The sequence below is a fragment of the Uloborus diversus genome, chromosome 6, assembly GCF_026930045.1.
Source record: "Uloborus diversus isolate 005 chromosome 6, Udiv.v.3.1, whole genome shotgun sequence".
In the NCBI taxonomy this organism is placed as follows: Eukaryota; Metazoa; Arthropoda; class Arachnida; order Araneae; family Uloboridae; genus Uloborus; species Uloborus diversus.
In genome coordinates, this window is record NC_072736.1 from 50179260 (window position 1) to 50196522 (window position 17263).

Consider the following 17263-nt stretch of genomic DNA (forward strand, 5'->3'; position numbering starts at 1 on the left):
GGCACACCTTGCCCCTCCTTGCGGCAACCCAGGGTGTCGAGACACCCACTTCGGAAATCCCCAACCTATAACAAAACCAATGAAGCGTTCGGGTGACAAAAAGCAGTGCAGTCTCTCTTTTTTTGTCGAGTTGAAAAATCTGATGAGCCCAAACTATACCGAAACCGATGGAAACATATCTGGAGTTCCTGTACCAGGCTCTGAAACGTCTTCGTCAACCTCTGATTTTCTACAATTGAAATTAGTCAGTTTGTGAGTAATTTATCAAGTCCGAATTATATTTATAGTATATTTAATTTTTATTTAGATTTTCACCGCCGCAATTTTTACTATTATTTTAAATGATGTTTTACTGTTATTTTTAGTGATGTTTTTTTTTTCTGCATACGAGATGGATGTGTGTCAAATATCATGAAAATTTTTAATCTAAGATGGATATGTGTCGAGTATATAGAAATATTTTAATAACCAGGGGTTTTGTGATCCGAAATTTCCGAAAACTTTGAGTTGTTTAACTTTGATTTTGGTTAATGATTTCTATGATTTTTGTAAGCATATTTGAAGAGCCTTCATGATTTCAATGGTTTTTGTTTGTATATTGGAAGAGTTTTTACGGCGGGGGGGGGGGGGAGGTTCGTAAAAGAAAATGGTTGTACGTAAGAATATGTTCTTGAGCATGACCTCCACCCCCCCCCCCAAAAAAAAAAATGAAATCTTGTATCCGCCATAGCCCACAAGCTACACATAGAATGAATTAAATGGAAAAATGGGGAAAAAATAAAAAGGAACAACAGTTAAAACAATAACAGCAATAAAAATCGATTATTAGTAATCTTTTTTTTACTTCCTTTTACATAGTAAAAGTATTGTATTCGCGAAAAATTTTTCACTCAAAACTGGGCCTTAATTTTTATTTTGCTCACCAACGAATGAATGATTGTTTTTTTTTTTGACCCGAATACAAGCGCATATATACCAAAGAACACATGGACGCCCGAAATATCCATTTTGATGATTCTCGATTTAATTATAACGAGTTTTCTCGTGACGTCCGTGTGTATTTATCTCGCATATCTCAAAAACGGTATACCGTATAAAGTTAAAATTTGTTACGCAGACTCTTAGTGGGGTCTAGTTGTGCACCTTCCCTTTTGGTTGCATTCGGATGGTCCAAAAGAGGTCTTTTACACCTTTTTTGGGGAAAATCATTGTTAAATTCACATACACATCAGCTCGTTTCACTAAACATTTGCTTCCCATTTCATTCTAATTAATTCTACGCGGCAACTTAGTTGAATCAAATTCATTCTCATCCAGATGAGTTGAATAAACGTTTTAATTAATCAACACATTGGGACATTGAAAAGTGTTAGCTCTGAACACGAAAAACTAGTTGTGTCAACTCAGTTCAGTTTTAACAGTGTTGTGGAGAAGCTTCTCGAATCATTGCCTGTTTGAAGTAGATTCAACTAAAGCAACATTCACATATCGTTTACCCGTCACGTCAGCAATGATATTTTTTCTCTGAAACCAGTTTTCGATCGGCATTGCCATGACAGCAAGCCGCATTGTACGGAACGCGTCAACGCGAGGAGAGGCTAGATATTTGACATCCGTCCAGATGGGAGTCGCATTTCATTGATCTCCAAGAGATGAGCGCGCGCGCTCTATTGGGTGAAAGTACTGTCATGTGCTTTAAGTGCGTCCGCAATATATGAATGCTTCTCCATTTTTGGAAAACGTACGTCTGTCCGCTTAAAGTGGTGAACGTGACGTGCGGACGATGTCTGAATTAAGCTTAAGTTGCCTCGTGTGTAGGACGCCAAATTCGACGCGTCACTTTCGAACCAGAAAATAAAGATTTCATTAAAATAGTATAAATTACATCCCACGTTTTTGAATTTTGGTTATCATTTTTTAAATTTTCACCAACTAATACCTTTTTTTATTGAGTCTATTTGCTTGTATGTTACGTATCAGTGGTTTGTTCAAGTAATTAGTGACAGTTTTGTATCAGAGTGGAGCATTTTAAAATCGCTCTAATCAAAGAACAGTAACAATCACAGAACAAGCATGAAATTAAATACGGATTCTGAAACTGTCGTTATGTTAGCGAGTCCAAGAAAAAGTACTTTTTTAAATTATTATTACAACAACAATTCAAATTAACTATCAGAAAAAAATCTTTGTTGACGGTAGAATTCGAAGTGTCTAACAAAGCATAGTATTTATACTACTATTTCTTTAAAAATATCTAAGTGCAATGTATTTATTTATTTTTGAAATATCTGCAACACTGTAGGAGAGTTAACATAAAATAACAAAAAGAATGTTGGGACAAATTACAAAAAAAAAAAAAAAACCTCAGGATTTTTTTTCATTAAGGTGTAATGTTATAATTATTTTTACGTGAAAGATGAAAACCGACTGAGAGTTAACATTTTTGTTTCATTTCAGCGCGATTTTGAATCTCATTTTTAAATCCTATTGAGTTGAAGATTGGACAACGAATATTCACCTCATTCCAAAACAAAACATTTGTAAACACTTAATAAATTACTTATGTAGTTTAAATTTAATTATACACAATTAAATGGATAATCAATTTAAAAAATGATTAATTCGTGGTAATTATTAAAATAAATTTAAAAAGTACAAAAGTCTCGGACATGATTTGTACTATTTTTGTGCAAATGACGCATTAGCGAAATGCAATATTTTCGTGCGGAGAGAGTAAATTTATACCGTTGTTATTGCATGAGAAAATAATGCAGAATATTAATTTATTGGATTTAGCTATATTGTTAAGGTTTCATTCGAACAAGGAAATAGTAATACATTGATTTGCTTTAATTCATTTAAAAACGAGCTGTTGTGTGAATCACATGACTTCCTTTTACTGCAATTTAATGTCATTTTCTCATTATTGGCAGTTTCAATGTGATTCAATAGTTTACTCTCTAAATATCATCAACAGTGGCTAAATTGAAACCAGATTAAAAAAAAATCGCCAAATTTGTCGCCGTCGGCGACAAAACTTGACGACCAAAAGACTGGCCAAGTGTCCGCCAAATTATAACACCACTTGAGTTTACATCGAAATTAACAATGATTTCCCCCCTAAAGGGGCAAAAGACCCCCTTTGGAGCATTCGAATGCAACCAAAAAAGGTGCACAACTAGACCCCACTAGGAGTCTAAGTACCAAATTTCAACTTTCTAGGACATACTGCTCTTCAGTTATATGACATACATACGTACATACATACGTCACGAGAAAACTCGTTGTAATTAACTCGGAGATTGTCAAAATGGATATTTCGGGTGTCTGTACGTTCTTAGGCATATATACACGTGTGGTCGGGTTGAAGAACTCAACATTCATTCATAGATGAGCAAAATTTAAATTAAGACCGATTTTGGAGGGAAAATTTTTCGCGAATACAATACTTTCTTTTTTGTAAAAGGAAGTAAAAAGAGAGAAAAAAAAAAAAAAAAAAAAACATGGCCGCATTGAAAACTATTAAAGGCAATCTGGTTTGTCCTCAGATTGAAAAGTTATACCCGGAGAATTTTGTTTAAAACGAATATTACACAGGTTAAATATTAGAACTTGTATTAAATTCTGAAAACGTCCCTCGCAGTTCCGAAATAAAAATTAGTTTTTTTTAACATGATACGATGGAGAGAATTTTCTTCTTGCAACTTGAAGAAACAATTTAATAAGATTCGTCATGTTAGCTTTTAAAATAGAACCGAATGAGAAGTCAGTAATCAATACCCTCAAAAGAAGATTTGAAAGATAATGCAACAATTTTGTGGTTAAAATTGCTTTTTTAAGACTGCAATTCAAATGCGGCACATTTTTCTTTTTAAATAAATTCAAATCAATGTCTGAACTTTTCTAATAAAGTTGTACCACGTTTTTTTTAACGAACTACTCTGTTTAAGTACGAACTAGAGGTTCAATTTCAGTTTGGTAATTTAATCAAGTTTCCAAAGGCGTGCTTAATTTAATTAGACAGATTAAGAGCAAACAAAATGTAGTTTTATTTCAAGCAGACTAACGTTACCGTTCGTTTATTGCGTTATAGTGCTTTAAAATTGTCGTAATATTGCATTAACGATAAAAACGCAGGTATTTTAACCTTCTAATGTTTAGTTGCAAGAACGTCATAAATGAACAAAACAGATATTTCTAGAATTTGGTAATCAGCGAAATTAAAATTATGGCCACTCATAAAGCTCTGGAATAGGAATTCTGAAAGGTAGCCACTGGCTACCCCAGTCAGAAGAAATGGTAGCCTTTTTTTCATTTTTAATAGCCATTTTTTTTAAGTATGTATTCAGCGCAAAACATAAATAACCTATTCGCCATTAGTAATATTAACGACAAATTATGCTATTCTGCAAAAACAACCAACAACATTTAGCAGTAAGTTACCACCCCCTAAGCCAGGGCTAAGGCAGAACTAAATGGTGTTTTTTTAGAGGTATAGAACTTTAGGTTCAAATAAGACACCGTTAAATGATATAAATCGCCATAATTTTGGATTTATTCGAAAGATAATTCTCTGCCATTTTTATTTAAATGTGATTTCTGGTATATGGCCACTTTGGCTGGCTTGGAGAACGTCTAATCGGGAAGTTCAATTTTCTATCACTTTTTCCAGCAATGGGGGCCGTATGTGAGTGACACGTGGCGAATGCTCTTGTCAAAGGCGTCAATCGTCTGTGGCTTATAGGTGTAGACCTGAGACTTCACACAGCCCCACAAAAAATAGTTCAGCTTAGTTAAATCGCATGATCTCGCAGGCCAATTCACGGGTTCATTAAGCGAAGTTTCTTTCAATAACTCAATTGTGACACGCGCTGTGTGGCGTGTTGCACCGTCCTGTTGTCTATTCATGATGAAATGCAAACCAAACTAAAAACAAGTAACAACTATCAAAATGGCACACAGATCAAACAGTGTTCCCAACTTAAAGTTCTATACCTCTAAAAAAAAAACACCCTTTACTTGCAACAGACCAGACAGCCCAGTTATCTCATCCTGAGACTGAAGTTTAGAGCTTATTAGAACTCCTCAGTCATTAATAGTAAATAACTGAGCTGCAGGTAGATGTCATCTCATTGAAGCTGAGAGTGCCAACAAATTGGTAGAAAACGGGAATTTAACTCACCAGCAAGTGTCAGCAGCATGGTGCTGTTCGACTTGTGAATTGAAGGCAAAGTTTAGGAGGTATTTAGCAGTAAGTTACCATCCCTAAGCCAGGGGTATGGCAGAACTATATGCAATATACCAGAAGCCCTGGTGAGTTAAACTCACATTTTCTACCAGTTTGTTTTCTCTCTCTGCTTCAATGAGATGACATCTGCCTTCATCTCAGTTATTCACTTTTCCTGACTGAGGAGTTCCAATAAGAACGAAACTGCAATCTCCGGATGTGCTAACCGGGCTGCCTGGTATATTGCACGTAACCAACATCATGTTACTGGACATGTTTTTTAATACAAAGATATATTGATACAACAAAAATCAAAGTAACGTTTACTGGAGACTCAAGAGAAAGGCTCAAATAAAATTGGAAGCTTGTTGCCGTCACGCGATATTATTTTTTACAAAAAAAAAGAAAAAAAAAGGCCACATGTTCGATAGTTTTGGCGACCGGGACTTAATTTTTTTTGCCAATTTCAATGAAGTGGTCGCCCGCTGGCGACTGGTACTTTAAAACCGTACCAGCTCAAATCGTTTCCTTCGCTCGGATCGGGTCCATTAAGTTCCGGTTTTGCAACCTGTCGTTACAGTCGTCGCTTTGAGAAAAAACGGGTTTCAGGTTACGTCTCAAAAGAATTTAAGTTCCTAATCAATTATTTTACTTCACTAGATTGTGTTGTGTGTTCGCATACCTGTTTTTATGCCAAATAGCAAATGCCTGAGCAATAACAGAGTAACTTAGCGTTGATGTTAGCTTGATATTTTGTGGTCTAAGGTGTAATAAGACCCCCTCCCCTCCTCACTAAAAATGCAAAACGTTTTTAACATTTTAACTTTTATTTGTAGTTATTGTCATTTTAAATTTAAATCAATTATTTTCCTTCTACATCACACAGTTAATTTATAACTTTTTCGGGAATTGACATTTTTTTCCTGTGCTTAACGTTTGACAGTGAGAGCATAGTTATGGCATTATAACTTCGCAAGTTACCACCTACATTCCAAGGAAAAAAAAAACTCTTAAATAGTTAAGGGTTAAAAAGAAAAAGGCATGAAAAATTCATTATAAAAGAAATACAATTTATCAGGACAATGCCCTTTATTACAAATAGTATGCATTCAACTGAAGTAGTACCACCTCGAGTGACATACATACACAAGAAGCCATCTATGTAAAGGTCCTAAAACGTTTGAATGTGAAAGTCCAATTCTTCTGCTATCTAAGACACTCAACAGTTCAATGCTAACCACTTGCCCCATGAAACCTTCCATTTAACTGCTACCGCTAAATTCGCACTCCTACTTGCTTTCTTCCTGTTTCCATATCAAAGAGAGAAAGAGAAAGGCAAAAAAAGAAAAGTCTCCGAGAGGAAGATTCGTGGCAAGAGATTACCTCACTAATTCGATGACTCGTTCTCTGGGGGATTTGAGCACATCCTCGCCGTTGATCTGCAGAATCTGATCACCCGGTAAAAGCTTGCCTTCGCTCGGGCCTCCTGAAAGACAAAACTCAAACAGGTTACAAGCAGCAAAGAAAAAGGAAGCAGATAAAAAGCTACAGTTAACCAATACGGCTGGGGTATCATTTTGACTTTCTGGGTAAAAATTTGCATTGTGCTCTACTTAATATTATATTTTTACAAGCGAGCTGAGGTGTGCATCACATGACTTTCTTTTACTCCAATTTAATGTCATTTTCCCATTACTGGCAATTTTAATGTGATTCAATAGTTTACTCTATAAATATCACCAACAGTGGCCAAATTGAAACAGATTTAAAAAAAAAAAAATCTCCAAATTTGTCGCGAAGTTGGTGGCAAAACTTGGCGATCAAAAGACTGGCGATATATCGCCAAGTGTCCGCCAAGTTATAACACCACTTGAGTATACATCGAAATTAATAATGATTTACCCCCAAAAAGGGGCAAAATACCCCTTTAGAAACACTCGAATGCAACCAAAGGGGGAGGTGCACAACTAGACCCCACTAGAAGTCTACGTACCAAATTTCAACTTTATAGGACTTACCGTTCTTGAGTTAAGCGACATACATACATACATACGTCACGAGAAAATTTGTTGTAATTAACTCGGGAATCGTCATTATGGATATTTCGCGTGTCTATATGTTCTTAGGCATGTGTGAAATTAGACGTGTCGAAAAAAACTCAATATTCATTCGGGGGCGAGTAAAATGGAAATTAAGGTCAATTTTTGAGTGAAAATTTTTTCGCGATTACAATACTTCCTTTTTTTGTAAAAAGAAGTAAAAATAGATACAAATTCAGGCGTCCCTCGCATAACATGGTTAATTCTTTCTGTGTAGTATCGAAACCGTGTTAAACGAGACTTTTTTAAAAGTAACTTTTTAACAATTTTTTTAACTAATTGATCATGAACATAGTAAAAATCATGTCATATGTATCGTGTTGTATCGGAACCGTGTAATACGAGACTTGGAAATAGTTTGAATCGGGGATGTGAACCATGTTATATCGAAACCAAATTTCATATAAACAAAGTAAAAACTTGAGTTATTATCAAATATTAACAGAAAGCATTAAACAAAAATAAAATTTTATCTTTTTTAAAGATAACTTTCGTGTTATATCAAAACCATGAAGTATTAAATTCAAGTTTTGTACCGTGTAATGTTGAAACCGTGTTATAATAATCGCAAATTTTGTGCCGTGTAATACCGAAACTGTGTGATACAAGTACCGTGTAGTACGAGGGACGCCTGTGAACATGTTTCCAATAAATACAGTTTATTTAAAGGATGCGGATATTTCAAGGATACATAATGAAGTACTTAAAAAAAGTTTGAAATACCCTCAAAAACCAAGGGCTGTTTCAGTTACGTTTCAGCAACTGGAGGCTGATGCTCCCTTATGTACAAAACATTATGAATGCTTCAAGTACTTTCAATGATATGTTAAAAAGACATTTTCTAGTGTCTGCTCTGTTTCAGCGTCAATGAATGTGTTTTTATTTATTTTTTACTCAAAGGGGACGAAATGACACTTGCCCCCTCTTCTAAATATAATCCTTTAGTTAAGAAAAAAAATAATCTTGAAAACTTTATATTATTACAAAGTAAGACGATTTAAAAAAAGTCAACGAAGGATTAAGCGTAAAACGAAAATAATGAGGAGCAGTTAGCAAAAACAATTTGCTTGCTGACTAAATGACTCCTTCCGTAATGCCTGTGTTAACCACCTCAGGAATATTTTAGTAGTGTTATTGCACCTAAAGACATTTAACGCAAGTCGAAACTTTCAATTTATTACTACATATATGCAGAATAATATTCTGCATTGAACTTTAACAACGCACTTTAAAATTAAAAAAAATCATATGTAATTATCTTCCAGTGTTATTAGAGTGCGAATCTCAATCTTTTTATGCGACGGACAAACTCATTTACCCACTCCTGAAAAGTAGTGATAATGTGACTTCCGTTAATCTGGCTTTAAGGTACATATAAAGAATAATTTCTAAATGGTTCAAAGTTATACTGCTACACATTATAACTCTGAATCCTGTGCGACATGAGATGTAAAATAGTTATCAAAAATTAGTGTAACTTTGAACCAGAAGAATAAAACTATTGACATTAAAAAAAAATCTTCACTTTATTTTCATAGCATTACAAGAGCTCTGTAATTTGAGTATTAAAACGTTGGATGCTATATTGTAACACCTTTTTAAAGATTCTTGTGTGGCTTTCAAACAGTAAATTTAGAAGTATTGAATAATAATAGAAAGGCACAATCTATTTATTCTGAACTAGAAACTTTACAGAATTGCCTACTTATTCAGTAAAATGAAGGAAAACTACGGACTGGGCCTTCGACAGTTTATTTTGAAGTTATGCTAAAAATATAATTGGTGAAAAGTTAACAGAAATGACTCAAAGTTACACTAAATAGTTGTACAATTGGAAAGGTTTGAAATTAAAAAAAATGTATAAGAAAGGTATTCAAATGCCACTTACACAAAATATACCAGTAAAAAATCAGATTAACACAAATGATTCAAAATCAAACTAACAATCAGGGGTGCCCCATTTTTGCTCAACCCTTCACTTTTTAGCTCTCCTTTTTGGTTTTAGAAAAAAAAATTAATTACAGTCGAGTTCCGACTTACGCGAGGGATGCGTTCTAAGACCTCTCGCGTAAGTTGAAATTTCGCGTTGTGGAAAAGGATATGTGTAAAAACTTTTATAAACATACCCAATTATTTTAGTCACTTGTAAACATCACCTCACACTGTTAAAAACCATTTCTTAACTATACATTACTGTTTCCAACATAAAAAATTGAGTTTTTATTTGTATTTTAAAAAAAAATGACGTTTTTTTCCACAGAAAATACTGCTACGATGTACAAAATCAATGATTAATGGGAAATAAAGACATAAAATAAGCCACTACGGTACGCACAGTATGTAGGAAGAAAACCAAATGCACTGTAGTTGTAATGTACAGTAGATCCAGTAATAATAACTGTAACTTAAGAAAATTAAGATCAATGCTGTGACCAAACCGCTGTTCTTATATATTGTTAAATACACAATACAGTTGCTTCACTTTCTTTTATAACGTTTCCATCTATGACAAAAACCCTCTTAATGATTTCTTAAATTTAAAATACGAGAGCCGCTTCTATTTTCATAATTTTAGCATTTTGCTTAGATACTACTCGGTAAACTTTTACGTATTTCCTGTTTTGGATTTTTAATTGTACAAATGGAAGATTCACTCATACCTAATTGTCGTGCTGTCTTCGACGCATTTTATAGCATATTCAAGCATATAATCTAACTTTTCTTCAATTATCAGAAACTTTCTCTTTCTATCTTCAAACTTTAGATGAAACAGCGCTCTTAGGTGTCATTATATTTTATCAACCTTCACATTTAGAATGAAAAAAAATAAATGGAAAATGAGGAGTAGTTATTTGTATAAGCAACGGTGTGGGAAATTACGCTTTAAGTGATGCTAAAGGGATGAAGGAAAAGAAAAGTTCAGTAACCAATAACAAAGCAGATACACACCACGATTCCTTCCCGAAAATTTTCGAGTTGCGCCATGAATTCGCGTTAGGTCTAAAATTCTTTACTGGTGAAAAAATCGCGTTATAGCCATTTCGCGTAAGTAGGATCGCGTTGTAGCGGCAGTCGACTGTATTCATTAATTTTTAATTGTTATTATTTTATTTAAAAAGTTCTGTGCTTTGCCTATAACACACATAAGCTAAATAAATGAAATAAAATTTTAACGAATATGAATGAAATAAAATAAATAACTTTAAGTTAAAAATAAATCAATAAATAGATTGAATTAAATAAAAATATTCAAAAAAAAAAAAAAATTGATGGCGCAACTTGCGCCATAATCACCCCCTGTGAGCACCCCTGCTAACAATGAAACAAATTCTTTTGCAAAATAATGATTTGTTTAAAAAAAGTTCTTACAATGATTTTAAAAGGTACACAATGAAGTATTTCATTTATTTTGTTTGAATTGTTTTAAGCAAGACATTTTAACTCAAATGCTTGATTTTATCAAGAATAAATACCGTTATTTTTGCTTTATAATTATTGCTTCTAAAATTTCGTGGCATGATAAATACTCCTGTTTCTTAAACACTCAACCATCTTTACACATTTTTAGGTAAAAGAAATTCCCGTATAAATAACTTCCTTTCGACTTGAATACAATACGAAGTAGTGCAATTATAACTCCAAGGTTTAAAAAATGTGTCAAGTAACCTAGTTTTATTTCTGTAACCATTTATTAATACATGCCTAATGAATGTTAAGGTGACAGTTTATCAAGTTTAAAAGCAATATTCTCCAAAAGACTGTCAAATGATTCTCCGAAGCAATTTAAGAGCAACGTCTACTCTTTATCACCGCGATTCTTTACGTTGCCGAAGTTCTTTAATTAACCCTCAGAATCAAAAGATATGATTTCCGCAAAAGAAAAAAGATGAAAGACAATTAAAATTTTCTGTGAGAGAGAGACAGTTAAAGGGAAACTCTCCTAATGAGCCAATTAAACCCAATTTGAGCCTCCTGAAATTACCCTTTCTATTAAGTTATTTAAAACTCGGTTTGTTCCCTTGACAACTAATTCTTTCGTTAGTTAGAAAAACTCATTTGCGCTAAAATATATTCTGTGAACTTGAATATTTAATGAAAGCGTTGTGTGCCACATTACATAAGCAATGCACAGTTTTTAAATGAAATGTGCATATGCAATGCATCGCAAATAAGGTTTCCAAAGGGAATAAACAGTACATTTATTTTTCTTCCTAGTATACCACACCTCTCACTTACCAGTATCAAAGTCAAGGGTGCACGCCTGGGGGGGGGGGGGGGAGCATGGCGCAGACGGCGCCATTGAAATTTTTAGCGATTGGGTATTTTGAGGGGTATTTTTCTCTTTGGGAGAGGCTCTTATTTGAGGGGAGGGGGATCTTCGCGATATTTAGGGGGTTGCATCTTTGCTCTTGGAAGTGGGGCACCCCTGTCAAAATAATCTGTGATCAAATGAAAAAATGGATTTGTGGATTTTAAATTTTATAAAGAGTAATTGTTTTAACCTCAGGAGCTCGCGTGAGAGTTTTTTGCACTTTAGTAGTTCAAATAAAAACGTAATACAACACTTCAAAAATGTAAACTAGGCAAATGATTTCTAATAGGTTGGAGAAGCGGTTGTTGTATGATGGGAGTCATATTCTCGAAAATTGCATAAATTATGTCAAATACGGGACATAAAGTGAAACTAAACAGAAAAAAAAGGATATAAAATAGATTGAACTGAAATTGAGATGGTGGTTTCGTTTTATTTAATATCCAGCCGTGCTTTATTTGTAATCTGTTACAATATGGGATATAAAATAGTTCAGTTTCATTTTAAACGCCGTTTTGAATAGATTACAAATAAAAAGACTGTTTAAAAATTATGCTATCTTTATTGAGGAACCACCAGAATATAGTTTTATTCAAAACTAGCAAAATACCCAACGTTGCCTGGGTCAGAAATAATTGTAAGAAACAATCGCTACTTTTATTCGTTTCCTGTTTTAACTGAAAGAACTCAAAACACACCGCTCTTTGACGTGATTAAAAATCCAGCTTCTTCCTTACCCATAAAAGTAAAATAGCAATAAGTATAAAGAACGAAATAGTATTCAGTTAGAAACGAAAGCACGACATTTGAGCATATAAAAATTGGAAGAATTTCCAAAATATGAACTAACAAAAACAAAGATCACTAAAAAGACCGTGCGCTTTATTTATTTAAATGACATTAATAGCCATTGTCTGTAAAGATCAGGCAGGTTGTGATTGTTGGGATTTTTAATTTTCTTTATTTTCACATAGGTAGTTTCTTATCATGAATGTAAAGTAAATCCGAAATTTGAGCTTTGTCTGACTCACCGTTTTTTAAAAAACAATTTTTTTTTGTTTAGGGGGCGTGGCACATTTTTGCTGGTTTTTCAAATTTGCGGATTTTAATGTGCTTGTTGCTTGAAGCGCCCTTATAATGACATGGATTTTTTAAATCCATATTACTATATGGTCTTGTTATATACTGTTACAGTTGTCAAATCGGTGACACTACGAGGGCGACGCCCACAAACTCCGTTTAAAAATGACCGAAAATGAATTTTTTTCTATATTCAAGGTCAATTTTCTCAAAGCGCCTTCATGATGACACCAACATTTTTAGATCATTTTCTTGCCACACTTACATACATCAAAAATATGTATCAAAATCGGTCTCACTATAAGGGCGCCAGAAGATATTGGAACTTTTATTCGATAAATTTCACAAAAACACAAATATTTAGAATGTAATTACAACTGTCGCCCATATAGCAGATATCTGATACTACATTAGGTTGATAACCAACATGTTTGTCTAACATTTGCACAAAAAAAATCGGTGTCACTCCTATTATTTTTGGAAATATAATCGTTCCAAGTTAGTACGTTATGGCGTTTTTTCATATTTATTTATTTAATATTTTCACACCCAGTTTTTTTTTTTTTTTGAATATATTTATTTTCAATTTAATACAAAGAAGTGTACCTTATAACATAAACAGCTTTGGGCAGCAAGAGAGTCTTTTTGTTGAATAGAAAATGCCCGTTTTGATATAGGTACAGGCGGATGTATTGTGCATAATATGTCTAGATTATCATACCAATACTCATCTTGATTTTCGGCCAAACAAATCTATTTATTCCAATTGTTCTTGACATACATTTCACCTCAACTTGCAAATGGATTTTATACGAAAGATACATAGAGAGAAGCTCTTAGAAACATCTTATATAAATGCTTCAAATTTTCAACAAATAAATACCCCTGCATTGCCAAAAGTTCAATTTAATAAAATTGGATGCGCCCTATCTTTACGAGCTCAGTTCAAGTTCACTTCAAAGCAGAAGGAGTATTTATAAGAACAATTTACGATTGGTGAAAGTACTGGGAAAAAACAACATCACTGTCAAGTTACACACTTGATGAGAAATGCAGTTCGTAACGGGGAAAAAACTCTTCGTTGCTTCAGAGTATTGTACTATGAACCAAATCCTATCCCTTTTTTTCGATGGAAGAAACAAAAAAAAAAAAAAAAAAAAAAAAAAAACGAATGCATTCTCAATACATCAAATGAGAATATTTGAAGAAAGCGAACATTCAGAATTTGAAACTGAATTTGAGGATAACGTAGACCAAAACGAAGAAAACATTAAGAATCAAATCAACCAATTTCAGAAAGACGGTCATCTCTTATTGAAAACTGCTAATTTTGTAGCACTAAAGCATGGGAAAACATGGTATCCCAGAAAAATAGTAGAAGTTGACCATTTGCAAGTTTAGGTCAAATGCATGTCAAGAACAATTGGAATAAATAAATTTGTTTGGCCGGAAAAACAAGACGAGTAATTGTATAATAGTCTAGACATGTTATGAACATGTGATCCACCTGGTACCTATATCAAAACGGGCATTTTCTATTCAACAAAAAGACTATCTTGCTGCCCAGAGCTGTTTATGTTATAAGGTACACTTCTTCGTATTAAATTAAAAATAAATATGTTCAGAAAAAAAAAAAAAAAACACGGGGTGTAAAAATAATAAATAAATATGAAAAAACGCCATAACGTACTAACTTGGAACGATTATATTTCTAAAAATAATAGGAGTGACACCGATTTTTTTTATGCAAATGTTAGACAAACATGTTGGTTATCAACCTAATGTAGTATCAGATATCTGCTATTAGGGCGACAGTTGTAATTACATTCTAAATATTTGTGTTTTTGTGAAATTTATCGAATAAAAGTTCCAATATCTTCTGGCGCCCTTATAGTGACACCGATTTTGATACATATTTTTGATGTATGTAAGTGTGGCTAGAAAATGATCTAAAAATGTTGGTGTCATCATGATGGCGCTTTGAGAAAATTGGCCTTGAATATAGAAAAAAAAATCATTTTCGGTCATTTTTAAACGGAGTTTGTGTGCGTCGCCCTCGTAGTGTCACCGATTTGACAGCTGTAACAGTATCTAACAAGACCGTATAGTAATATGGAATTAAAAAATCCATGTCATTATAAGGCCGCTTCAAGCAACAAGCACATTAAAATCTGCAAATTTGAAAAACCGGCCAAAATGTGCCACGCCCCCTAAACAAAAAAAAATTGTTTTCTCAAAAACGGCGAGTCAGACAATGCTCAAATTTCGGATTTACATTATATTTAAGATAAGGAACAACATATATGAAAATAAAAAAAATTAAAAATGTCAACAACCACAAATGCTTTAAACTGCCTGATTCTTACAGACAATGGCTCTTAATAACACACACACACACACACAAAAGGTCTCTACTATGTTTCCCAAAGAGTGCAAAAAGTTGAGTTTCCAAATATTTAATTGACTTTATATTTATGTTTGCTCCGAAGAAGCCTTGATTCAAAATTTTCATTATGATTACTATTAATATTGCTGTTGTAAGACAACGAATTTTGGTAACAATGAATTTTATATTTAATAATTTAATGGGGAAATTAGATAAAATTTACTGCTTTCCATCATAGCTTTTTTAAACTAAAATTTTTAGAAATAAATTATAGCCTATGTTGCTTCCTGATAATGCAGCTATCTGTAGTGAAAAAATAGTTAAAATAGGTCCAGTAGTTTGAAATTTACCCCTTACATCTTTACATACAGAAGTAGCCATTTATGTCTATAGATTAAAAAATGCACGAAACGAAAATTTTGGGAAGTATATAAGTTTTTATTATTCCACTAGCTGCATTGCCCGACTTTGCACGATCTACCTCGAAAATAAAAGTTCTGTCAAGTGACGCATGTTCAACAATCAGGCTTCAGTTGGAGAAAAAAAAAATATTGTGAATTTCCCGTCAAAATAATCTTTTTTGAAAAAAGAAAACGGCAAATCAAAAAATCCCGAATAAATTAAACGCAACACCTAAAATCCAAATGAAACGAGCTGATGTGTGCATGACATGACTTCCTTTTACGCCAATTTAGTGTTATTTCTCCATTACTGGCAATTGTAATGTGATTCAATTGTTAACTCTAAATATCACCAACAGTGGCCAAATTAAAACCAAATTTTAAAAAAATCGCCAATTTTGTCGTCGTTGGCGACAAAACTTGGCGACTAAAAGACTGGTGATATATATCGCCAAATATCCGCCAAATTATAACACCACTTGAGTTTGCATCGAAATTCACAATTACCCCCCAAAGAGGTGCAAACGACCCGTTTAGAAACACCCGAATGCAGCCAAAAGGGAGGTGCACAACTAGACCCCACTAGGAGTCTACGTACCAAATTTCAATTTTCTAGGACAGCGTTCTTGAGTTATGCGACATACATACATAAAGACGTCACGAGAAATCTCGTAATTAACTCGGGAATCGTCAAAATGGATATTTCGGGCGTCTTTACGTTCTTAGGTATATATGCACGTGTGGTCGGGTCGAAAAAAAAAAAAAAAAAATCAACACTCATTCGGGGGTGAGCGAAATGGAAATTAAGGTCGATTTGAGTGAATTTTTTTTCGAGAATACAATACTTCCTTTTTTGTAAAAAGATAGTAAAAAAGAAGATGAATCGCCAAATGAAAATTGAAAGGGAAAATTTTGTCTCAAAACAAAAACAAAATTTTATTTAGTCACAGTCTAGAAAAAAAAAATGGCTACCTTCTGACATATTTTCACGCTAATTTAGAATGAGATCACGCAAATCGTAAATTTGACAGAAAATTTCTATTCCATTAGGCTTAATGATGCTTTTTAGTTATTTCACGGTGATTTTACAGCCTTTTGTTCTTTTGCAATTCGAAGGAAATGAATGAACCTTAAGGGTATTTTTTGCGGGCTTTCGAATGGCGCCAAACTCGAACTGGTCGGATAATCATTTCAGGTAGACAGAGTCATTTAATGACATTTTCGGGCCCTAAAACTAAAATTTGAGCTGTTCGGCTCTTTTTTGGCGTTTGACTCCCCCTCCCCCTACGTTCCTTCTCGGGTGCCCAAGTATCTTCCTGCCAAATTTGGTCCAGATTCGACGAAAACTGGATTTGTATAGGGAACATACATATATCCATACATACACATACATATATATTCTTTGTTTTGTGTATATAGATTGCATTCACATGCTACTGACTGAAAATCGCATGTGAATGCAATCCTTCATAAATAATTCCCAAATAATTTTATCATATGCAAAGGAGAGTTTTATTAAAGTTGTTTTTTTTTTAGTTTACTCGCTAACTAACTAAGCTTTCTTAATAATAAAGATGCGTAGGATGTTTAGTTTACGGTTTTCATAATTATTGAAAGTATTACCGTCCTTAATCCAGGCTGTCGGTATATTGAAGCACTGCAAATAAGTTTGGAGAAGAAAACCTATGTACGATGCTATTTTTATTAAATGGAATGCAATATGCGGTAAAGATGAGCATTAAACAAATAAAATGATCA

At 33.6% G+C, this 17263-nt stretch overlaps 1 protein-coding gene across 1 annotated transcript in view; it reads right to left on the reverse strand.

Annotated features, from left to right (window-relative positions):
- The window catches only part of LOC129224544 (uncharacterized), a 380265-nt gene that overhangs the window by 63833 nt on the left and 299169 nt on the right, over positions 1-17263 (reverse strand). Inside the window, exon 4 of the mRNA XM_054859020.1 lies at positions 6611-6713. Within this exon, the coding sequence (XP_054714995.1) occupies positions 6611-6713 (103 nt within the window). The remainder of the gene's footprint in view (positions 1-6610; positions 6714-17263) is intronic.